This window comes from Strix uralensis, chromosome 5 (genome assembly GCF_047716275.1).
Source record: "Strix uralensis isolate ZFMK-TIS-50842 chromosome 5, bStrUra1, whole genome shotgun sequence".
In the NCBI taxonomy this organism is placed as follows: Eukaryota; Metazoa; Chordata; class Aves; order Strigiformes; family Strigidae; genus Strix; species Strix uralensis.
In genome coordinates this window covers 16,170,030-16,196,533 of record NC_133976.1, presented here as the reverse complement: position 1 = coordinate 16,196,533, position 26,504 = coordinate 16,170,030, and the positions used below count along the sequence as shown (strand labels likewise).

At 38.8% G+C, this 26,504-nt stretch overlaps 1 protein-coding gene across 1 annotated transcript; it reads right to left on the bottom strand.

Moving 5' to 3' along the window:
- Positions 1 to 123: 123 nt before the first annotated feature.
- SLC26A4 (solute carrier family 26 member 4) lies at positions 124 to 26,504 on the bottom strand. The gene is made up of 20 exons (XM_074869992.1): positions 26,350 to 26,504; positions 25,721 to 25,860; positions 23,415 to 23,525; positions 21,668 to 21,858; positions 21,022 to 21,186; positions 18,320 to 18,472; positions 18,126 to 18,208; positions 17,063 to 17,210; positions 14,777 to 14,890; positions 13,927 to 14,004; positions 13,640 to 13,735; positions 12,068 to 12,174; positions 10,643 to 10,712; positions 10,224 to 10,316; positions 10,040 to 10,135; positions 8,018 to 8,248; positions 6,465 to 6,519; positions 5,990 to 6,135; positions 4,703 to 4,786; positions 124 to 3,070 (listed from the first exon to the last, which is right to left on the bottom strand). Exons 1-20 carry the CDS (start codon positions 26,502 to 26,504, stop codon positions 3,047 to 3,049), a joined length of 2,340 nt encoding a protein of 779 aa, XP_074726093.1. The 3' UTR covers positions 124 to 3,046.

The window sequence follows — 26,504 nt, the reverse complement described above, 5'->3', positions numbered from 1 at the left end:
AAAAGGGAGACCCAAGGGAAGTGTGACACTGATCCCGGCATAATACGCTTTCTTTCCCCATAACAAGAATTCACAAAGAGAAGACTTAAAAAAAACCCAAACATGCAGATGCATGGAACACGCTTTCAGTATGCACAACTTTATTTTCTAGTTAATGAATACAATTACTTTTAAAATGCAGCTTTTTAAAAGGGTAAAAAACTTAAAATATATCTCCAAATTTAATACCTGACATGCAAAGACAGAATAGTAATACTCAAAATGCATACAAAAATATCACTTCTTCATTCTACTGAAAAAAGATAAGCACGTCTAGTTGCGTTACTTATGGATGTTTGAATTAATACAGAATTGTATAGCATTTTAGCTTTATTGCAAAATCCATTATTTTGGTATCCTTCATTTTGATGGATACATAGATAGAAAAATAAGAAGCACATACCCCTGATCCACCAAGAAAGATATTTTAATGCCTTCTGCATATTACAGCTTACTGTTCTGCGTAGCTGTAGGCTTTGTGTGAAATGCTATTTTTCAGGAAAAGTTGAATATTTTGTGCCAGTTAAATCAAATACAACCATGCCTTGAAGAAATATGCAGGCCAAGAATAAGTGCATTGCATCATATTTTATCACAATTAATTCCAGCTGAAATGTCATATTTGGAAAGGAAACTGAAAGACTGTTGAATATTTAATTGCTTTTTTCTAAATACCTTTATGGACAAGAACTGGAAAAGGTTCAAAAAATAATGTAAGCCCACATTTCTGTCAAGTAAGAATCTATACTCAAACCTCACAGTGCAGATGCTCTCTTGAGGAAAAAAAATCCACTGCTATAATTTTTTATACCATCTTCTCTATAGTATGTGTTCTGTGTAAAAATGAGCTGAAAGCTCACTTATCAGTCCCAGGCAGAATATTTTACTTTTACTTTTTACATAAAATGTACATCCACTTTTAAAAAGCAATACAGCCTCTGAGAAACATGTTACTGGCCTTGTCCTTCACCACCATGTGCTGCCAACAGTGGCTGATACTTGGGTTAATGTAAGTTGGGGGCATGGCCTTATAGGAAAGTTTTGTCAGTAATGTGGGCAGAAGTGCCAACCTCTTGCGTTAGGCTGGTGAATGGAAGGGCAGAGAATGAGGACAGGTAGTGCTAAAAGTATGACTTGTCAAATCACAGCCTGAGGCTAAGCATTAGTGTAAATAGAAATTAATACTTCCGTCAGAGGAGGTGCAGATCAGTCTGATTTGCCTCTTAAACACATGCCTAATTCTCAGCTTGTGGAGATGCCAGCCTGACAGACAAGTGGCGTATGTCTATTTGTAAATACAAACCCGTGGTTTGTTGACTTGGACTGGAACAGCAATATTGTCTAGGTTCAAGCCTGTATTGCATTTGAAATGAGAAACTTCACTGACTGTCACTAGGGCTAAAGTTTTTACCTTAATTAGAGAATAAAGATGTCAGTCTGATGCTGTTACCTACTGTGTAAGTCCAACTGACTGAAGGTTATAGGATTTTTTTCACTGATTTTGATGGAGTTCACTCAGGTCCTTAGGACAAAATAATTTATTTAGTGCTTAGCTTTTCACCTGAGATTTTCTGCTAACATGCAGCGAAAATCTTCTCTGTGCTGTGTGATATAGGAAAATTTCTCTGACATAATCAAATAAGGAGACTTAAATATGTGAACATACTGAAGCTAATTAGCCCACATTGTGAAACTTAAAGGGATTTTATACCTGGACATTTCTTACACTTCTGTTATTATCTGTTCCCTCGCCATACAAGTTTTTTTTTTCATTTAAAAAAATAATGTAGTGCTAAAATATTTAAGGTAGCAGTCTGCTTGCCATCAAAACACATTTCTTCTTCATTGAAAGTAAGAACATTGTTCTCCTGTATACCTATTTTATATAGTCCTAAAGTAAGGATTAAAGTTTTGCAGGTCAAATCCTTTATCTTTTGTAAATTATTGCACTTGTGCATTATGGACTGTCAAATGTAAAAGAACAGCAGCAGTTTGATGTAGAATATTAAAAGAAAAATTATGCTATTATAAAAATATAACTATTCATTAAACTAAATAAACTCCTATATTCCATTTTAAAAAAACCCAAACCTCTATACTAGGTTACATTCTGACTTTCTTACTTGCACTCAGTTGCAGCCTGTTCTATGGATTCCATTAAGTACTTGGGGACTAAGGTTTTTGTTAATCTATGTCATGTTCTGCCTCTTGATCAAAGGTATGTAACCTAGCCAAAATAATCTGTGTATACTTCATTTTAAGGACAATCATTAATAGTAGTGCATGATTTGGTACAATGGGATTAATAGAGAACTCATGAACCCACATTGAAGAGTTTTTTTCTATTGAAACTTACACTATTTGAAGTTTTATAGTAGTTCAGTGCCATTTTCTGTTCATGTGACTGTATCACCTGTCACCCATTTCAGTTATCTAACAACCTGCAGCAGTTTAAGGAATTGCTTGGAAAAAACGATCACGATACCTTTTTCAAGACTTGTCAGCACATATGCTCACACTAATGTTCTAGAATTGCAAAGCCTTGGCTGGCTAGAACTCCTTCCCTCTCACTAGGCACTGTACAAATACAGAAAAAAAAAAAAAAAAAAAAAAAGGCTTGCCATCCAAAGGTTTTGGTCTCTTCAACTCTCCTGGGCAGACAACAAAACAGTTTTTCATCCTGTACACACTGATAAAACAGTGTAATGCACGTTCTGCCTTACTTCTGCCTACTCAGTCCCAAAACTGAGTAGACCTTTCATAATAGTCTTCTGATTTTTTTAATCAATGTATCACATCGGAAAGTGCTTGTTGAATCAAGGTTCAGAATATTTCCGGGATAACATTAGCTAAAATTTGGAGATTTCTAGAGATCTGTATCATTCAGACAAACAATCAGGGTTTTCTTCAAGTGCAAAGATTGGTTTCATTGCAGAAAATGCTTATATAGTACCGGTGCATAATATTGCTGTGAGTTCACAAGTAGGACAGTACCAGCAGTCTATCTTCATGAAGCAAGTCTGCGCATAGCCTAGTGAAATGGTTTTTAAAAGGTGGAGAGAAACAGTCCATGGTTAGTTCTGAGTACACACCACTTGGAAAAATAAAATGTCTGTGTATGTGTTAACTAAAAATTACCAAGTTCAACCTGGCCTCAGTGAAAGTACAGAGAAAGAAACTGTTCTGAGGCAGCGTCCCTCTGACTTGTGTCTGCATTGGACAATTCAGTCAGGAAGCTGCAGGTCTGAAGGTTACTAGCTCTCACCTTCAAAATGTGGCTATAAAGGTGGAGGACAGAAACCTCTCAGAACACTCTTTGACCTTAGATTGGTAGTTCTGTGTCTGGCTGCTTTTCTTATTTAATGACAATAATATAAATATCTAAGCAATCCTGTGACTAGAAATCAGAATTCAAGTCTTTTTGGCTTGCTATTCCCAAATGTTTGTTACAGGACCATGGTGTCTTTGTAGCTTTTTTAATCCTTCATTCCTTTTTACACTGTGACTTACAGAGGAGTGGAAAACGCTTCTCCCCATATTAGTGATAAAGAATAGTATTTGGGTCTCTTGCAATATTGATACCAACTGGAAAAGGAGGGGGTGACTGAGGAGTACCAAGTATCACAATCTACTGACCAAGCCCTGGTGAAGTTCCAGAGGATTTTGCTTAGAGTCTCAGTTTCTCCTCTCGCCAACCTGCCTTCCAAGCTGACCTTACCTCTTCCTACAGGACTTCACACTGTGGTAGAAACTACAATGCACGGTGATGCCGAGAATCTCTACCCAGCCACAACCTCCTCTTACCCACTTTCCTCCAGGGACCTCTACGTCCCACAGGCACAGCAACCCTGCTGCAGCATTTCGCTAGAGCACAGAGAGAAGGGTCACAGCATTCCTGTGGCTGGAGCAGAGAGGCCAAGCACAGGGCACTACCCCATTTTAGGCAGGAAATCAACAGACTTCTGACTAGTAACACAACAGGAAGGACACATAATAATCATGCCTTTACCTACATGGAGTGTTATAATACTTCCAAGGTATTGATGCATCTCTAGTTTAATTCATCTCAGGCAATAAAAGGGCATTTAGCCCAATCTCCTAGTTTCTGAATAAGTGACCTGTGTGCTGCACTGTTATTTAAGCAGTAAGTGCTACTTTCTTTTCTGGCAGTATTCGGTAAATACAAAATACTATGGTATTGCTTTAATGGACTTCTGTTGCTGCATGTTAGTTCTGTTCAGTACACTGCTTTGCTGCAGCTTCCTGTAAAATGTTTATATCGTGCAAGAAGATGCCTGCTGTGTTAAAAGGAAGAATGAAGGGGGAAAGTTAACCATCATTTTGGACTCAGGTGCCTCAAGCCTTACCAAGTCTTTTCTTAGGCACCTAAGTCATGCCTGTGTAAGGCAAAAGTAGTCCTAAAGCAACAGGGATCAGGAGATGCTTGTGCACATACAATCTACTACATCTCAAGAAGACCTTGACTTTCTCCACTAAGCACTGACATCCAGGCCCAAGGAGAGTATTAACTTATGGAGGAGGAAACTGTTAGGGGCTCAGTTCATCTGCCATACTCTCACAGCATGACTCAGTGCTACAGGCAAAGGAATAAAGCCAGCAGTATTCTATAAGTAATAGGCACATTTGGTTCCAAAGTGCATACCTCTTCCTGAACATCAAGTTCATCATCAGGACGGCTTGTTTCTGTGAATTCTATGGGTTCTTTGGACTCCTGCATGAGTGAAATCTTGGTAGGAAGAAATTAAGAAACATGATGAGTTATGCATTGTCCATATCACTGAAGTTGATTTATTACTCTGAACTACCTTAATGTTACTTCCACAGCTCACAAGAGTCTGTTGTTTACTGTTCCTTGACAAAGCTGTTGCTTTAGTTCAGCTGAGAGAAACTTACATGTTGGAAAGCTTTTGGTGCTGCCTCTCCTTGTATGACTAGTTATGGCTTTGTAAAAATAACAAAAGCAGAGTTGATTTCTAAACTGCTTTTGTATGGCTTTGTCAAAATGTTAATCTCTACTATAAGACAGGACAAAACTTCAAGATCCTGGGTAGTAAACAAACATTATCATAAAATAAGGGCTCCATCCTAGTAATTTAACAGTAATATTAATTTTAATTACTTTTTATTCATAATACTATAATGGCAATTGCTAGGAAAGGAATTGTGGTGAAAAGACAGGAGAAAATTATAAGGCCATTTTTCTAATGTGGGCCCACATCTTTGAACACTACAGAGTGTGCTGGTTATCTCAAAAAATGCAGAACACAACTAGGAAATGCACAGAGAAGGGCAGTAGGAATGAACATGAGCGTGAAATAGCTTCCATGCACACTCACACCAAGTAGAATGGGACTCTTCAGCTTTGATCAGAGGTGTCTGAAATTATTAATAGTGTTGGGAAAGGAAGAAGGGAATAGAATGATTATTCATTGCAGATAACAATCCAGAAATCTAACAGGATTAAAACAAATTAAATATTTGTCATAGACCACATTTAAAATTATAGAACCCATTGCCACAGGCTGATGTCAAGCTAAAATGTGTAATGGGGGTTCCAAAAGGAATATGACAAACAATTGAAGAAAACTCCAGATGTGACAAAGATAATGGTCCAAATGCAACCTCCACCTGAGGAACTTCTTAAGCTGCCAGTTGTCAGAAACTAGAAAATGTGTCTTAGGATGAACTGTTCTCCATATATCCTGTTTCTCGTGTTCTTTTCACTAACAAGATCCTGGGGTTGACAGACCCTTCCTTTGATCTAGCAAAATATTCATGTACTACAGAAGCTGTCCAATTTACTAGATTCTCACTTTATTTGTACTACAGCTCTATGTCTAGTTTCTGAATGTGCCATGCTGTAATGGAAATTGCAAGAATCCATGCTAGATGATAGAAGGAGGGGAAACATACTACTGGATATCCCTACCTTCTCAAAGATGGGATCCTGGTTGTCACTGTATGTCATTTGATTCCTTATGTAGAGCACAGCATCATGGACAGTCAAAAAGAATATGTCTTTTCTGACAATATCATCAAAGAAGGCACTCCGTTCCAGTTGAGATATAAGGTTGTCTGAATCAAGTCATAACAGGTTAATACAATTTGAAATAATTTAAGAAATAAATGTCAATATACATGGTTGCAACTATCAGAAATCAAATGTACAGCCAAATCAATCAATCAATCAATCATAGCTTTGTCTTGAGTTTTACTTTCCATATTTCCTTTAAACCCCACCATTCTTTGTGTCCCACCACAGCCCACCATGTTTATCAGTGTGACAATTCACATTTTTATTAGAACAAATGCTCCCACAGACACATCTAGAGATCCGTTCTCATCCCTTCTCATCTTCATTTTATTCTTTGCATGGGTGGTACTAGAAATATTTGGATGTTTACCTTGATATGAAGCAAAGTATACTCTCACATCGATTCTCTCAAACTCTCTAATTATCTAAAAAAATAAAAATTTGCAACAAGGACATAAATAAATTGAGTCTGTAATGAGAAAATACATGTAAGTATATATATGTCTATATATGTAATGTATAGGCACACACACACACTTCATTTGTTTCTGACCATCTTCATTCCAAATTGTACATTTTGTTCATTCATCATAAATAAGGAACTGCTATACTTTGCTACACTTAAAGATCCGGTAGTTGAGTACCTGGTTGCTGAAGTGGCCTATCTTTGACTATGTAAGTGGAACTATCAATTTTACACATACATACATTGCTGCCTATTAAGGTTCTCATTCTGTTCTCATAACATGAATAATCATGACTCTTCAAGTGAGAACCACATGGGCCTGAGCAACCTTTATTTCTCCCCATGTATGTGTGATACGATACAATCTTCCATTGGCACGTGCACATTTTTTTACGCAGATTTTTCCCTCATGCAGTGCACCAGATGGATCTGTTCTTGTATGAAAAAGCTGCATGTGGAAGGAAAGAGTCATGTCTGTGCACCCCATATCTCTTTTGTGTCAGAAGCCGGAACTGAATCGAACTAGGCAGAAGGCTGAAGCAAGGCACACGGCATTCTTGTATTTCAGTTGGTTAAAAGGTGGGAGACTGGATTCTACCCCTAGCTCCCTGGTGGCAGGCAAGTCTCTTGGAATAGTATCTTCAGAGGTGATTGCTAATTCCACCCCCTTCTGTTCATTGATAAACTAGAGTCCTGGTCATCTTAGATGCGGTTTGTAGATAGGCTAAGCAATCCCAACTGCAAAATTAAGTTAGTGAAAGCAGCAATCTGAACATATGAAGTATCATAAAAGACTAAAGACTGAACAGTCTGGTCCTACACACTTATAACGGGGTACTGAAAAAAAATGGAAATATTTGACTTTAGTCTCTTCACCTCATTTCCCTCTCCCTAAACTAGAAATATTATCTTCTTATTACATAGTGTGATGTTTGAAGATGAATTAATGAATGTTGATGACGGACTCTGATATTAGCCACAGAAAACCCTATAAAGAAATTAATCATTCTTTCTTCCTTCGTAATTTAAATAATATGGAATGAATAAATAAATGTCGTGGCTAAAGACTGAAGTGATGGTAAGATGAAATTTTTACTACCTCTGTGTTGAGAGAACATCATCCTGTGCCCAGATTAAAGCAGGAGGCATGTGGAAAGAAAATATATAACTAAAACATTTCATAATATATGCATACAAGGGAACCACATTTTGCAGTTCTAATTTTAGAGTACTTGACCATGCAACCTTCATATTGTTCTTTTAATGTATTTTTAATTTTTTTTTCCCATCTAAAATATGCATAATCCAATATTCTACCTCTTGCTGTATAAATTTTAAAGGTACTTTTCAACAACAGACTTTTAAAAACTCAGAAATTAACTTCCTCTAACAGCTCTTGATTTACATACTACTGACTAGTTTCATTTTCATGGAACGCTAGAAAAAAATGCCCTTACCGTTTTTATTGATCTCACAGCTACAATATCCAAGAAGGTTACTGCTCCAAAATCAAGAATGAGACTGTGGATGGGCACCTTGGGGATGTTTACTTTGACTGGAAGTTCTGAATTCCAGTCCACCTGGATCTCTACTTCTTTGGTGGGAACTTGAAGATCTTCGTTGTCGTCAGGTTCTTCATCGGTCTCAAAAGCCTCATTATTAATACCAGGCTCACTGATGATGCCATTCTAATGTGCAAATAATATAAGGAATATAGCATTTAATCGTGGAGAAAGTTTCTGGAGCTACAGGAATTACTTCTCTGTGGTAACTTCTGTTTCAGGAATGAACAAGACTAATACTTGTGACCAGTACCCTCTGCTGTCGACCCCTGGTAATGTGGTCAGCATAACTAATGCCATTTTATAAGGCCGGCAGCCATTCCCTGTGACTGAGCAGGTCACGTATTCATTCCCTTTCCCCTCATTCTCAGGCCTTGAAGGTCCTGCGAACCAAGCAGACAAACCAAGCAGATTTCTTCTTCCCCTCCCCACCAGCCTCAAGATTCCTGGGCGCCAGGCTGATTACTCCCTTCCTTGCTGGTCTTGAAGGTCCCAGGCACCCAGCCAACCAGATGTTGTTGATGACCCTGTCACAGAACAGTGCGCAGCACAGAGCACTGTCCATAAAATCAAGCAGTTACAAGTCCTAAGTGCGGAACTGGGACTGGAACTGCTGCTGGACAGTGAGACCTGTGACCCTCCGATGGCCAGGGATGCCTCCACTGTCGTCGGCTTCCTCTGAGGATTGAGTGACTTGTCCTCTTTTATATGATTTTTGAGTCTAGATTATGATTGTTATATTGATACATCAAACCACATATTAAGGTCTGACGTGATCTACAGAGGATCCAGATCATTAGAAACCATAAGTTAAGTTAGGGTCTAGGTAATTAGAAACTATAAGTTAAATTGTCTTATAAATTCTGTATTACGCTACTTACAAATTGTGCTACATCAATTCTGTTTGTAGAAATCCTATGCCATTCTAATAATAAATTCTGTCCTATACTAATCATAAAATCCTGTTAAGAAAAATAAAACTTCAATTGTAACTACAATTTAGTGCCATCGTCATTCTGCCAAGGATCCCTGTCTGTGGTGACAATACTGTATCCAAGATTTTAAAGAAAAAAAAGAGCACATAATTACCTCCTTCTTTGTGCAGTATATTTAATTTCCTCTTTATTTCTTTGTTAAAAGAGCATCTTCCTGCAAAAAGGCCACTATCCAGAAAAATAAATACCTCAGAGCTACTCCCTCCTTCAATAGCTTTATTTCTAAGAGATATTTAAGACCAGTATTTTCAGCTTTGACTTAGATTTATTGTATATGATAACATGGTAAAATGACTAGGTCAAAAGCTGGAATGTCACATAACTGAGCATTTAACTGCATCATAAATTATAATATATACAGGACATACTTCATCCTGCACTGAGAGCAATGACAACAGAAAACCCATTTCTAACTTTCAGCTCTGGAGATTTAATGGGTTGCCTGTACCTGTCCACTCCTGTAAGCATTTAATTATTGAAATGTACATTCCATACTCAGAGGAACATACGCTGCTTTCTTTAAAGAGGATGTGGAAGGCTATGTCTACCAGCCGGCTGATACAGCTCACCTGTGCACAGGAAGCTGGATAATAGGAGAATGTACACATGAAAGAGCCAGCACTTCTACTGCACAGAGACCATCTGAGGTGGTGAGGGGTAGAGGTAAGATCAGGGAATCTCTTGTTTCCACTCCTGTTAACTCTATGACTGTCACAGCTGCCTGAATCTGTGGGGTCTTTGGCAATAGGTGTACTGCTCTCCTAAGCCTCCTGCAGGACCCAGATTTCCTGCCATAGTAATAAGTCACACTTTTCCATCTTTATTTTAAAGATGAGTACAGAAGAACTCATAATTAAGGCTAAAGTAACAAGCTCTAACATTAATCCTTTGAAAAAGAAGAGAAAGAAAAAAATTGGTTTACCTTAGTAGCTTTTAATTTCCCCTTCTTGATTAGCTTTTGTATCTTCCTCAGTGCTTTGAGTCTCTTATTATATACTTTGACTGCATCAAATCCCACCTACAGAAAAAGGATCAAAGTAATTTAATTTTAATTCTGAGGAAATCTCAAAGACAGTTAAGTGTCAAAACCATCACATATCACTTACTGTGGATTTGAGGCTGCTTTTCAGTCCATCGATGTTAGCATAAAAAATTGGACTTGAAAACTTGAGAATCTTCACACCTTCTGGTTCTATAACCTGTCACCAAAGAATATAAGGTTAAGCAGCAACCACCATATTTTGGCTAAGAATCCATTTAACTGTTTCAACAGTTCAACTATGTATCTAATTCAAAAAAAAATGGTGTATCTCTGCTGATAATTGAGGTGATTCAGTTTTCAGAATCTTACAGCCCCAGCACGCAATATGGACCAACCATCTGGATCAAGATAAAGAATTTAATGCTGAAACTTGTTATCTTCGAGCACTACACTTTCAAATTCAAATTGTCCACAATACACAAGGCACAACTTTGTCTTACACTGGTTTGTAGACTGAAGGGAAACAACTCAGCAATGACTTACATTTTTGTAGTCCTTGACCTTCTTGTAGATGTCTGTGCCAGGAATGTTACCAAAGCCACCCCATGAAGGACTAACAGAAACAAAAAGATAAGATAGTGAAGGTAAGCATCATACTTAGGCATTCACAGACTGGAGGGATTGCTGCACACAAACTGTCATAGACTCTTGTAGTCTGCTCTCTTCTGCCAAACTAACAACTTCATTGCAAAAGTGTGTCTGTTTTGTGTTGCTGTGCAAAGGTCTTTTCCCGATTTGTAGTGAATGTTTTTTTTAAAGAGAGGGTAGTTTGGTCTCAGCCTACTTACTGCACCATTTTTACGTAGAGCTGAATTAATAACTTGTTCCTTTTGTTTCCCAAACCCAAAAAATGTTGTAAAAGCAGATTAGTTTGGTTTGAATGAAAAAACAATTTTTTTACTCTAAAAAAATTGATCACTTTTTCATTTCAAATCAACTGACAAAATACATCAACATTCTGTTCAGATTACTTAAAACTTTTTGTCCAATCCTTTTAATTTTCATTTCAGTCAATAACAAAACCAAAATATTTTTCAGTCTCCAGATATATTTTTAACAGTTGAAGCAAATTGTTTTGAAGTTTGAAAAGCCTCACCTCCCTTTTATATTTGATTTCACATATCTGAGTTGAATTTGGTAATGTTTTTTGAGGCTCTTCAAATTCCTTTTTTTATAATCTACTATTCTGTAACAGCTTTTGCAAGGCTTTATTTTTACGCATTTGCTGACAGTGCAACTTTCCTTTGGTACTGCTAGTAACCATACTCTCTGGACTCCAGGCTGAAGGAAAGGAGTTACATTGTTTTTTCAGAGAAGAGATAAATGAAAAGTAACAAGATGGCCAAAGAAGGTTCTTCAAGGCCACCTTTTCTCACCATTCCACTACCATATGTTCTTTGAGCAGCAATAAATCAGCCACAAGCACAAAATTTTGTCTTATACTTCCTCTTCTTTCACAGGCATACACTTAGTCTTGTATAAGCAGTAAGTGAAAAGGTTATTGGCATGCACAACATACTGTAGTAGTATTACATGCTAAGAGTTATTACACTGATCAATTAATTAGAGAAGCCATTCATACATCTTTTTGTATTTGACCTGGAATGTTCCTATCCCTTTCCAGAACTCAGCTATGTGGGTGCATAAATAACATATGGCTAAGTACCACCAGAGTACCCAACATCATACAGAATAAATACTGATAAAATAATGCAGCTTCTCTTTTATCAGTGTAATTACATGATAGCACACAAACAGTGTTTTGTTCTAAAGAACAGATTTTTTCCATTTCAAAATTTTTGTAAACCCAAGCAGATTTCCTGCCACAAAACATCTTGCTTTTCAGCATATTGTCTTCCTTTTTCATGGTACAACACTAACAATTATTTCTGATCCTGTGTTACTTACAACTGAACTCTCAGCACAACTGTCAGCAATCCAAACAGAAGGCCAGCAAGTAATCCCAAATCAAGCCCCAGAATGATGGATGCTACACATGTAAAAACCCAGATCATCTGGAGAGGAAATAACAAATGTAAAGTCTCTTAATTATAACATATAACTCCTGGTCATGCTAAAGAATCACTACACCAAACAATATGAGTAGCAGAAGAATTTAACTTTGGAAACGATCATAGCACACTGGCAATTAGCCGACTTCCATACAGAAGTCTTCCTCTTTCTCCAAGATGCTTCTATCCATCACTATCTTGTTAGGCACAGTTAGATTTTTAGGAAATAAGGTTTTTTTAACATAACAGCATTTTTCAAGGATAGTTACTTTGGTGAGATTAAAGTAGATGCAGTTAACCATTGCATTTTTTTCTTTCTAATGGTAGAAGTCTTTGTTAATCTTTCTTTAGAAATTGGAAAGAATTTATTTTCCCAAGATGTAAAATACTGTAAGATGTCCCACCTGTAGACAGTTAGAAAGGGAAGGGGACTCCTCAGTGATATCTAAGAAGCAGAACTCTTGCAAAGAAAGGTATTTCATATTAACAAGTTGATGGCACTCTCTAAAGTCTCCACTGAACATTCAGGCAGAACAGCTGAAGTGGGCTCCTCAGTTCCTACCTACACCACCGCCCAGGCAGAACACCCAGTGGACCCAGTCTTTCAAAAACTGAGTGCCCGCACTTCTCACTGAAGTCAGTGGGATCTTTTACCTATAAAGAGAACTAGTAAGTGATTGACTAAATAATTTCAGATGTACCTAAGGCAGGTACTGCCCAATGACACATACTGTAAAAACTAATCACAGTAAGGACTGCATGGAGAAAATACTTTCTGTGCAAACTTTTCCTGCTGTAACAGCCACGCTTGAAGGTCTATTCCACAGAAAACACAGTGGGAGATGTAAGCAAGTGCCTAAGATATGGTTATAGTGGTTAATAAGAAAAGTCTGTTCATAAATCCCTTAGCATGCCAAATGAATCCACATTCTAGCTTGGATTAGTCTTGCTACAACAAGAAAACATATTTTCTGAAGACTACCTGAGATTATCCAAGCAAATGGGAGGCTAATGAGTAATGTCATAAATATATGTACATGAATTAAGAAAAGATGAGCTTTTCTGGCCCATTTAAACTGTGCAAAAGATAAAAGCAGAATGGTAAAGGTGGCAACAGGCCATCTTTATTCTGATTTTCAAGCCATCTCAACACAAGATTGCTCTAAACTATGGTAATTGCTATGCACAGGAATACCCTGAGTGACACCCTTACTGTGGGGTATAGGGAATAAAGAAGATAAGCAGGGAATAAAGAAGATAAGCAGAATACTATGTAAAACTCTAAACCAGGGAATTTTTAACTGACCTCATGGCACTTGCATTTTGAGGATGCACATAAAAGTTTTCTGATGTTAACTCTACAAAATTCTTTTTATGTGGTAGTTAAGAGAAACTTGGATCACATTAAAAGAAAAAAAAAACCCACAGACAAAAACATTCAGGAGAGAAAAAAAAATAGGTTGCTTACAGCATCTACTTTATTCTGTCTCCACAGACGGGGAACATCAAACACTTGCATGAACATCCCTTTCAAGTTAGCTATAACTACAGCTGCCAACACAGACTGTGAAGAAAAATGATGAAAAAGCGTTACTCAGAAGCAAAGATGCACATTAAGATAGTGCTCAACATTATACACCATAAACCAGAGCCTAGTCACTATAATCTAAACAGGGCTATTAACCCTGCCCATCAAAGTTGAGCACTTGGATCTCATGGGTGCCGGTGGCTGTGCTGCAGAGACAAGTACGGTACCTTTTGTAAGGGCTCTAGCAATTTCCCCAGGGCAACAATGGAAATCAAAACAATCCCAGCTGAGATTATACCAGCAACCTGTGAAGAACAAAGTGTTTATAGGAAATGGACTTATTAAGACTCTATCTTATGTTTCTAGGATCACAAAGAGAAATGTACAAATAGTTGCACATTACATTTCTTTAGGAACAAGGACACTTGCCAAAATGCCACTGTGTTTAGGTGTACATGGGCAATCATACGCTTCAGCTAACACAGAGGGAATTCAATTAAGCAGGTAGTGTAAATAACTGCACGCAAGGTAGTAGCTCTTGGAGTGGTTACGTTGCACAGACAGATGAAAGGAGCAGAGTCTGTGTGTCAGCCAGAAAAGGGGCTGCTGGATAACTTGTTCTCCACTGTTAAAAAATGCAAAGGTGTTGTACTGTAAAACAGCATAGCTTACTCAACATGAGAAAGATGGCACATGGGCAGATGATGAATGGCAAATAGCAGGACTGCTCAGGCTAGCACATGGGAGCTTAAATATCTCATAGGCAGCTGCAAGAGGATCTCCTCCCTCATCCTGAATTCTTTCAGTCCCTTAACTGGGAATGAAATTCTGGAGAATTAAGCTTGAAGGATTTCTGACCCCTAATGTAACTCATGCTATGTAGAATGATTGCCCTCTTCTGGCAGAACTACAGAAATGATTCACTACCAGAGCACAAGCTGCCAGCTAACACACCTGTGGCTTTCCACGTCCCAGTAACACAATCATTTTAGGACAATTTTCATCCTATTGTGAAAGCTGTGTCCTATACAAGATTAAATTTACCCATGCACAGTACTAGTAAGAAGAGGTCATTACCTGAGTCTTTCCACCAGTACTTTCTTGGACTGCAGTCCGTGAAAGAGCAGTAGTTGCAACAAAACAAGAAAAGGCACCTGAAAAAATGTTGCTGAACCCAAAGGCAATAAATTCCTGAAAGATAATTGGATGATGCTGTAAATACAGATGCCTGAGGACAATTTTGCAATGAAGAATGACAATGGCTTCTACAGTAATTTATAAAGCAGGTAGCACAATAATATTAAGAGTATGGACTAATCCATACTCTAATAGCTCATACTAATAGCTGTTAAATGTTTACACAAATTCCTCTCGTGCCAGTGTAACTACCTGTGTTTGTACCAACACAATGAAGCTGGCAGACTCTCCCTGACATGGACATATTCATCTTAGTATAAAGACTTTTAAAGCTTATTTCCATCAATGTTATCACACCTAACATTTCTAACATTTACACTGGTATAATTGCATCAAGACATGGGACTACTATAAATTTAACTCCCAAGTATCATCGGCTGAACAAACAATTTTAATCAGTACAACAGTCTTGAGTTTAGACAAGCCTTTAATTAATGCAAAGCATTGTATTATTAGTAGAACTAATCAGGAACTTTGTAATAAAACAGTTTCACTGAAAACTTCTAGCTTGTTGAGCCAGAAGTTCTTCACTCTGAACATCCCAATGAACTCATGCTGAGTCCCAGGCAGCGTTCTCATAGATTTGCCCCAGGGTCACAGATGCTGGCACCTACTGATGCTGGTTGTTCTGCTCAAGTGACAAGGACCCTGGGAGCTTTATGTCCTGGGATCTGGGCCATTCCTCTGCTGGGAAATGAGGCGTTTGGGAGCTGCCTGCAACCCCATATAATTGACAGAAACATTGTTTTCACCAAGCTGACACAGTCACAAGAGCTTTTCACTCACTGCAAATTTTTAAAAATATAATTTAAGATTCGATTTTTGACTCTCTCCCTTCTTTTCTCCAAAATGAAATTTCCTGCAAGCTTTTCATTAAGCTCCAACTACAAGAGCAGTGGTTTGAAGTCATAGTCTTTAACGGAACAAGCCTAGATGATTCATGCCTATTCCTGTGTAACAGCTGTGCTCCACAAGAAAATGTTGGAAGTACAGCTCCTAGTGTTCTTAAGTCTTAATAGTATTAACCCGTCCTTCAAAATTATTTTACTACCTGCTTTTATGATCTTGTTTTAACTTCTCCAGTTCAAGTAAACTATTTGCCCATCATTCATAGCTGCATTTAACCTTTGCTATGTGTAAAATTCATAGCATAGTATTGAAAGGAAGGCACTTTGCTTTTATATTTATATAAAAGCAATATTACAATATTTAATTAGTATTGTTGAAGAATACCAGTGCTGGCAGAAAAGCCTATTCAACAAAAGAACAACATAAACAGCACTTCCAGGAATATGTATTATTCATTCAGATTTATTAAACTGAAAGTCAATGCATTTTAGGCAACTTTAAATCAAAGTGTTACCAGATATGACTTTTCTGTATTTTAAAGTGACCAGCATGTTCAGAAGTGTAATTTTGTTACATACTGCAAAACAGTGTCTCCAAAATCAAACTTTATGTAATTCATTAGTACTAAAATAAAGGACTCATTAACAAAGTGCTCATCTATTGTAGCGAGTGTATTTTCCCATATGTTCAAAAGATAAAATTAAAAATTAGCATATATGCAGGACAAGGAAGCTTTCTGACATTTTTCTCCCACGCCCATGGGCAAGACACATCGTAACCCCTGATGAAGACACTGAACAACTGCAGGAATCATCTAAGAGCTTCTCAATGCATAGCTCATGTAATATTCTAGCTACGTGCCTTTAGAAACCAATGGTTAAACCAATTCAGCCATTTGGTGCAGTTATTCCAGGATGCTGATATGCTGGCAGGCATTTACTTTTGTGAAGCTGCAGGACTTACCTATACAGTTACAAGTATATTTATATTGATGTAAAATTCCCGTATACAGTGCTTAGCTTTAATTACCTTTTCAGCGCTACTGCAGTCACTAAAGCAATACAGAAGGAATTAATTAGTATGAAAAGCCCATACTGAAGACAGAGCACGTGTGGCTCATCTATACGATGTGGTGAATTTGTTAGGTAATATATGGCCATTTCAGCTATTTCTTTTCAATAGTTGAAAGAATTTCTTCTGTGACACTTCAGCTTTAGTCTGAAAAATGACTGTGAATGATGTTTATTTGGCTACATAAGTCAACATGAAACAGAACTTAAATTCACTATGTTTATAAAGTATTTTGGTTATACATACCTGATTTCCATCAATAGCATAGTCATACTTGGTTGCATATACTTTTCCCACAGATACAGCAATAGCATAAGCAACTATAGCAATGGAAAAGGAGGCTGCTATCATCTGGGAAAACAGGCTGACATCTGGAGGTTCGGGAGGCAAAAATCTAGCATTTAGAAAATATATTAGCATTATCAACTTTGATCAAATTCTGTTCTTACTAGAATCGTCAAGGAGTTTGAGGCAGAGGCATACAGGTTGCTTATAATATGAAGTGTAATGTTTCAAGTTAATAAAAAGGTGGAAACAGCCCATTGACATACAGAACACGCTTATCTAGCTCACCATAGCCCAAATCCTGATGCTATTAGTCAGCAACAAAGCGCCCATTGTTCTCAGCATGACTGAGATTTGGCCTTATGATAGCAAAGTGAAAAAGTACATTTTTTGAAGCATTGAATAAAGGATGTATTGAATAGTATGATGAATTACATAAATATGTTAATGACACTTCATACTATTGTTAACATACTTCTTCAGAAGATCTCAAAAACATTTTATCCCCTACTGTGTTTCCACAAATTTTAATTAATCAAGCCCTGAATACCAAATGGAATGTGAAGGTTACTACTGTGAAGTGCTCTGAATCTTTCAAGTGAAAGTCTCTACCAGTGTAATCCTCAACATCCTTGCTCCTATGACTATGGAAGTGACAAGATTGATTGGGATAACAGTTGTGGCATGAATATGAACCACCGTGGGATAATTCAGGTCTACAGAAAATAAATCTATGCAGAATTTCATTATTAAAAATCCTTTTTTTTTTTTTTTTTTTACATTTTCCATAGTCATATATTCACTTCATGAGCATGAAGCAATTAGTTCTCAGATGAACTTACTGAATCAGGTAGATGTTCCTAAGCCCATTTTACAGACGAAGGAAAGCTAGGCAACATATTTAGGTGTCATAATTGACAGAGCCAGGTTACAGCTATCAATATCTCTTATGTCTTTTCTCTTACCACTGTCATTTTTAGCCAATTAAAATAATACCTATTTCCCAGAAAACAAAGGCACTCACCCTCTTGGAATGCTCTTAACAATGCCTGCATTGTATTTTTTTTCCAAGTTGGCAGCATATGAAATGCCAGTGGCTACTATTGTCTGTAATAAAATAAAACAACAGTTTTAATACTTAAAAACGGTTCTTGTCTTCTTGCAGCTAGCCCCATCTATTTTATATGTTATCAGTTTTTGTTATGCTCCTTTGCTTACCACAATAACTTCTATTGGTATAGGTATAGGTATCTTGTGTTTGAACCGATCGTTTATTTCTTTAACTACCATGCAGACAAAAATGGTGAGGAGTCCAGCAATAAGATCTGCAATGTTGGTGGTACCAATTTTTTCAAATGTTTCAATAAGAGTCTGAAAAATAAAAATGATGACATAAAACATGCCCGTGTCCACTGGAAGGATGTGAAAATACTCATGAGAACATCTAGATGCATGGGGTTTTGGAGGAGGCCAAGTTACTTCTTTGTTCAGGCCTGGAGGAGCCTGAGGATAACATACTGTCAAGGTGTTACAGAATCGGAATTGTCCACACAGGGGGCTTCTGCTTTTTAGGAAATTAATACTAAGTAAGGAGAGCTAAACCCCTACCTGTGTTTTACCTCTATCTGTTCTGGAAACAAGGAAGGCAAGATCTATAGCTTCTTTACTTTGTCCGAATAGCAAGGGAGATCCTAATTTTTCTATTCAAAAGACAGCTAGCAGACCCATGAGCAACACTCCTGTTCATGACATACTCAGTAAATATGGTTTGGGGATTACATGTTTCCTATTTCCACTGCTGACATCCAGAGAATAAGCATGAACACGAGGTTCCTGCCAGGCTGTGGAGAATCCTACTCTTGGGAAAAGCAGTCACTAAACTTCACCTTACGGTACACTAACCCTCCCAGCAGAGTTCAGTCCCTGACTGGAGGATTCTCACAACTGGGCTGCAATAGACAGCTCCCTTTTCTACCCTTGCTATGCCCTTGGTTGATCCTATTGTTTATTGCAAACAAGTATACGGAGAAAACATGAAGGGCTGATTACAGAAAACCTACAAATACTCCTCTGTCCTCCTCCTAGGCATCAGGGTAATTCTCACTTGCTCCCTGTCTCCAAGAAAATTTAATTATTCCATGCATAGTGAAGCAGCTTTAACAGAACAATCTAGTAGAAAAGAGGTTAGAAACAGACTTCTTGTATCCTGGTTAGCTCCCCAGATACTGAGCTGTCAGTTTAAAGGCAAGGGGAAGGTTGCAGTACCACTACTACCATTCTGAAAAGACTGGTTTTGAAATAAAATGTCTAAGTGCTTAATCACTATGTTTTCTAAGCTAAAGAAGAAGCCTTCCTGATACACTGAATCAAATGCCTTTCTTCAGGTGACTGAAGCCATTTCTTGCCCATTGTACTGCTTACCATGGATCTCATTCTTACTGACCTTCTCTCGCACAGCTGCACTTCACAGGGGAACAGTAACTTCCTAGCTCTGGGTTGTGAATTCTGCTAATGTTGGATGCTCAGTGTTACAGTTCGTTAAGCACCACTTCTGAGGCAAGTCCAAAACTTGCTGAAGCTGAGACAGCAAGTCACTGGTTGAGCAGACCAGAAATCACAATTTCTCTGCTCTACACACATCTGAAAACACATTGACTTGGCTCACCTCTAAGAACACAGAAGCTTTGAGCTTTAACCTAGAAGTCAGCATTCCACTCAGGCTTGCAGGAGCTGGAAGAACTATATAATTCCTTTTCAAAAATACTTTCTACTAAATGTACCAACCTTCAATAAACATAAAAATAGTGATAGAAAAACCTGCTGGATTAACAAGTCCATCACCCTGCCAGGACTGCTCTAAGGTCTATTAGATAGTACTTTGTCTCATCTAATTTTCCTTGTTCTGAGGGAAAGTGTTTTCATCAGTTCTGAAAAGGCCCATAACATAATAACTTTTTTTTTAAATAGTCCACCAGATTTTTTTCTAAATTTTACCTTGCTGTTTGTAGTTATATTCATATCCTATTATTGCTAATCTAGACATCTGATGTGTTTTTGCTAGTCTGGTTGCCTGAACTGGCATGTAAAATCTGTAAATACATTTTCTTGTCTAGAACAGCCACTTTTAGAAATCTGTTATTCTAATGTGAAGTGCTATGGAACATCTAAAATACTATGAACCTGAATAGTCTCATGCTGAAGTCCGTGACAAAACTCTCAATAATTTTTCTGGGGAAGGAGACTATTCCGTAATATGAGACCTCTAGAAATTCAGTATTTCTGTAATCCAGCCAAGACATTTCTCCATTTGATCATTTTCTCTAAGATCAACAAATGGAGTTGTGACAGCAACATTTAGCCTCACCTTAGCTAACCAGTAGGTACCTGGCTGCAGGGTGGGAATCCACATCCTTCTTTAGGTATTCACAAGTATGGCTACAGTGTGGAATGGAGAACGATGCCCTTTACCAGAATGACCTGCTGGTTTAAGAGTAAAAAGGCTTGGGACTGGTCAGCTTCGGGAGATGACCTGACAGTGTTAAGAAGTGATGAAACATCCTTCACAATAAGTCAGAAGGCAAGGGGTGGAACAGAAAGTTCTCTCCAGAAGTGACAACCTAGAGAAGAAGAATTGTTTTTCTGGATAATTATGTTTAAACTTCATGTGAAAAACTGCTCTGCCTGAAAAGGACTTCATGATGGCCACTTGACTTTCTGACTGGGGAACCCTGAAAGCAGCTGCTTAGAGCCCCACCGCTATAAATGAAGAGCTGCAGATCTTCGTGAGAAGGAGAACTAAATGAATGTTCTGTACTTAACCACCATATACATAAACCATTCCTGTATGAAATGGAAGCAGAAGATAAACAATTATATAAAATATGGCATAAAACCAAAACAGATTAGAAGGGCATACTTACATATATTATGGAAAGGACACCATTATAGTTTTTAGTTGAAACATTTAGGACTATTTTCAACTGTGACACAAGCACTTGAAAAGCAGCTGCAGTTGTGAATCCCCCAACTAGTGGATCTGCAAGGTACCTCACAATGAAACCAATCTGAAGGACTCCAAATATTACCTGGAAAAATCATGAAGAATAACAGCTTGCTAAACAATCAAAAGGTACACCTTTACTTGGTGATTTCTTATGCTTTGTTCTTTCCTCTTTGTTGATACAGAGTCTTAGGACCATCTTCCCCCATTGCAGCCTAGTGCAGCTTAATATCATGCCATCCAAGGAAATAAAGGAGACCTGAAGAAATGTGTGAAAGGATGCTCCAGGATATGCACCATTAGCACTTAGTTTCATGCAGATCTCTCAGTCTGCAATCAGAGGGCTATTCTTCTGTTGCCTGCGCTCTCAGTCATGCTGCCACAGACTCTGCCCAGGATAAGAAGAATAATCCCCCAAAAGCTCTTCAGAGTTTGAGATGACTTTCCTTCATTTTCGTGTTTCACTACAGGAAAATGTCTTACTGCCCTAGTAGGTATTTCCATGCTGTATGTTTTCCCATTAAAATTAAAGCTATCAACTTGTGTCTTCAAGCCAGCTATTTTACCTGTAAAATTCCAACCAGAAATGTGAGGGTACTAGCAATCAGCACTCTCTGTGCATCTCTGGATTCAGTGTCTATCAGTGTCCCAGTACCATTAGTCCCTGTAGCATTACTGCCATCTATGAGAAAATTCTCATCAGGGGCCATGCTCAATACCACAGATCCCACCATCAAACTGACTACAGGGAATGGACCTGTAATGACAAACAGAACACAATAAAGTTTAATATATATCAAAAAGAAGCATTTATCAGACTAGACAAACAAACTCTAAATCAGAAAATCCATTTAATATTTTAACTGGGGTACATTAGTACTATTAGGGGGCCAGGAGCCATAGGCACTGCAAACATGACACAAAGATACAATTCCTTCCTCAAATAACTTACATTCTACATACAGGTGCAGTTTCGTGCTTTGCTTAAACCAATTCAGGACTGTACCAAGGCCAAAAAGGGCAACATGTTCCAACCATCTCCCTTGTATCAGCACCACAATGAGACAAAACAGATCACTGATCCAGCTGAGAGCAACATTTAAATTTTTTGGGGGTCATGGTTAGTTTTCAGCTGATCCAGATTGCCACACAGGTGCACGGTCAGGAATCCCCACACCATGGTGGTGGCAGGAACATGCACCACGGGGTAGGACCACATCTTTTGGCTGTAGTGTGGTATTACACTGGCTAAAGATGACTGAAACTATACTTTGGGCAAGATACAGAGAGAGTAAGTGATCATTGTGTCAGCAACACACAATCTAAAAGTAATCACATTTGTTGCAGTTATTTACTAAAATTACGCAGAAAAAGGAAAATGTAATGAAATGCCCTAAAGAAGGATAAGTTAATTTTACAGATACCTTAGAGGACACTTCATGAATAAGAGTATTGGAGAAAGCATAAAAAGGAGCATTTGATAGTGTAGAAAGTAGGAATGTCAACATAAGTAGAGGTTACAGCTCAGACCTGGATAGCAAATGTGAGCTGACAGGTAGGGTAGGAAGAGGCTAACAAAGTGGAGAAAACATACAGAAATATTTGATGCAGCAGAGAAGAAAGTTGATGAAAAAGCATAATATCATGCCAAAGCTTTGGGAGGGGAAAACAATCTATTCTTAGTAGATATGAACAAGGAAAGACTGTATTTTGTTAGAATGAAGGAAAAGAAACTTCAGTGACCAAGCTGTAACATGAATTTTAAATGTGAGAACTGACACTTCAAGAAAGTATTCAGAAAGTATCAACAAGGTTTACCCATAGCCATGATGTGAGGACCTAGAGCGAGGCTGGAGTGGACACACAGGTTCTGGGTCTCCGCAACAGGCAAGAAGATGGTATTGTCCACAGTGATCAAAAAAGGATGCAGCAAGGAAGGCTTGTAGAGAAGACTAAAAGAGCTCTGTTTTAGCCATCTTGAGCTTTAGCTGATAGAAAAAATATCTGTTCATACTGCCTACCAAGGCCTTGATCTTGTAATTTCTTGCATAGAGTATAGCCAAAGACAAGTTTTAAACTTCAGCATAAATGCACGCAAAAAGCATGCACGGGCAAAACTGAAGTTAGCTATTATGCACAGTTGCCTGTACAGAGAAGAAATAAGCCTTAAGTCCTTCAAACCCACCAATATTAATATTCAGCACAACCAATTTGGTTCAGAAAGTAGTTATCTTTTATGAAATATGAATGTCCACAGTAAGGGTTAACATTTCATAACAGATAATTCACTGTAACTTGAAAACATGCAGTTACCAACTGAGATGTGCCTTGATGTTCCCAGGAAAAAGTATGTCAGGATGGGAAAAAAGGCAGAATAGAGACCATATCCAACAGGAACTGCAACCAGCAAAGCATATGCCAAACCTGAAATGATAGATTATCAAAATGTCAGGTTTAAAATCTCTCAACAAACTACTATCTTGTCTAGAATAGACTTTCAGAAAGGTTTACTCCTTCTGCCCAGACACAATTTAGAATGTGTTTTGTCTGTAAATCAGTTGCAGGCACGTATGTGAGTATCAATGACTGTAAATGATTGTATATCCCACATGTAGTTGGATGAGTAAGTACTGAAAGATGTTGCCATATTTGTATAGGTAGCACAAAACACAGTCTCAGATGTGAAGTTTGAGTGGGGGAACACTGTTGCAAGAGCAAATGGTTTGCCCCTTGAGAGAAAAGAGGGATATGTGAAGTGTTCTAGTTATAGACAGAAATTTCAAGCACAGGCTGAATTACTACACTACAAATATGCTTCAGTATGTTCAGCCCCTCTGAAAATCCAGTTGCTTTTTTTTTTTTTTCAATATCAGTTTATAAACTTAAAAGCCAAAAGTAAAACACATAAATTTGAGAGTTTTGATCCTTACCGTCATCTTCCTTTGTATACTCGTTCAAGCCATCAAATCCAACAAACAATGAAAAAAAAAAAAGAAGAAAAAATTTGCCTTCAGTATCATATCCCTGTTACTTCCCACTGCAGGGTGTAGTGGGATCAAAGATACCACAAAAACCTCTCAGAGCTCAAAACAATTGAAGTCCTGGTCATACTACTGTGACTGGTGGGAGGACTGCAAGCAACACACACAGTTGCTGGGAGTTAGGGACTGCAGGGACTTCAAGATCACAGAAGACTCTTTTTTGGCAAACATTTTGTCCAATTTTCCCCACATCGCATGATTTAGATTTTCAGAATTATTATATATTTTAAAAATTACAGCTAGATTTAGATTTGCACTAATTTGGGGTTTTTAATTTTTTTTTTTTTTAATACATAGGTGGGAGACCAAACAGTGTATTTCACTAACCAGTTTTACAAGTGGAATTTAATTGTGAGAAAATCAGGCCCCACTGTAAAAAAATAAATGAGGGGGTTACAGTAAGAACATAATAGCTGTTACAAGTCATCTGAAAAGCCCATCTGGCCCAGTTCGTTTTAAAAAGGCAGAGAAGTCCTGTAACTGTGGTGCTACCTCCAGCAGAGATCTTCCAGCACTGACACAGACTCTCCGCCGGAGCTGCGGACAAATCACTTGTCATTCCTCAGGTCACCCTCTGCCTGGGGCAGAAGTTTGTAAAGCTTTTTTTCTGCCAGGCTGTGCCTCCCTAGCATGCTCCAAGGGAACAGACAGTAGGGAATACTTGTGGCTAATTGGGAATGCGTAAACTGCTTTCTTTGTTCCCAATATGAATCTTTGCCCCCTTGTGCAAACAATTTCTACTGAGGGAAAATGAGGGGTTGACACAGCTAGTTTAATCTCCCCCAGTCCAGAAAAACTGTGAAAATAGTGTAAGAACACTACTGAGATGAAAGAAAAATGTGCTGGTTTGTGTCAGGGTTATAGCTAGTCTTGTCTTTGAAAGCAGACCTTATCAGCTGCCTCAGGCAGAATGGTTCTGCCCTTTAAGCCTTCCTTAACTAGCTTATTTTAATCAATTTCTTCTTATTCCTGCCACTTTTCTCTTTGTTCACCTACTGAATGCTTTCCTAATGAATGGAATAAGGAAACAAGGAACACTTAATATTGCAAGCCATGAACTGTAAGCATTCACCAAATGTATCCATTTTTTAAATGTGAATATGCCACCACCTCCTGGGAGGCTGTTTTCTGCGGATATGTGAACAATCTTATGGGCCAAATTTTAAAGGAGAGTAGATATCAAGTTTGCATTATTTTGGGGCAATAACTAGATTTTTGTAGGCAGCTGCAGGACAGCTGTAGGCTCAGATAACCAAGAAAGAGAAATAAGACCACATGGCCTATCGCAATGTGATTAAAATTTTAAATATCAGAATGAATACTCTTTGAGCAAAAGGCTTGGGAAAAAAGTTAAATACATCTTGATAGCACATCAGAAGAAATTTAAATCTTCTAGCCAAGCAGAGAAAAAAAGAATAAATTAAACCCATCAATTATTTATTGAAAAATAATATCTAATATCTAGTATTAAATAACAAGTCTCAGATTTGTAATTCAATCTGCATAACATCCCTGTGTTCAGCCGTCTCCCTTATAGAATCGTCCTGGGGAGCGGAGGGCCGGTGTGCCCGGCTTTACCTTGCAAGGTGGCGACGAGGCCGGTGCTGACCCCCGAGATGACATCGCTGATCAGCCACTCCTTCACCCGGTAGTTGGGCAGCCACTCCAGGATGGGCAGAAAGGACTTGGCAATCTGAAAGGCCCTTTTTCTTGAACATCTGCAAGAAAACAAGTGATGAACATACCCCATGGGGCTGCAACTGGAAAGCCCCCAACAACCCCAAGCTGAAGGAAAGCGATGCCCATTTTAAGAGGCAGAGATGGGCACGGTCGTGTCTTTCAGACAGGGACGGGGTGTGGTGGTGGCAGAAGTGCTGCTGTCTCCCGTGGAAGCACCCTGTGGGCAGCTGCGTCCACGCGCTTCTTCACGAAGGGAAGCAACGATCGGTCTGTCGACAGACCGGCGTTGTTTGGGCCACTTCACCCCTCGGCGAGTGGAGTTCATCGGCGCCGGGACAGCGCGTCCCCCGGCACCTGCCCGCTCTCCTCACCGCTGCCCCGGTACCCGCCCGCTCTCCTCACCGCTGCCGGGGCACCCCCCGGCTCTCCTTACCGCTCCCGGGGCACCCGCCCGCTCTCCTCACCGCTGCCCCGCGGGCCCGGCGCGCCCCGCGGCTGGCGGAGCCCCGCCGGGCGCCGGCACCCACCTGCAGGCCGCCTGCGCCCGCTCGCGGAGCGTGGGCGGCAGCGGCGGCCGCCGCTCGTTCTCCTCCTGGAAGCCCGCCTCGCTGTAGATGGGCCGCGCCACCACGTAGTGGCTGAGCTCCGCCAGCGGCTCCTCCGCCCGCTCGCCCGCTGCCAT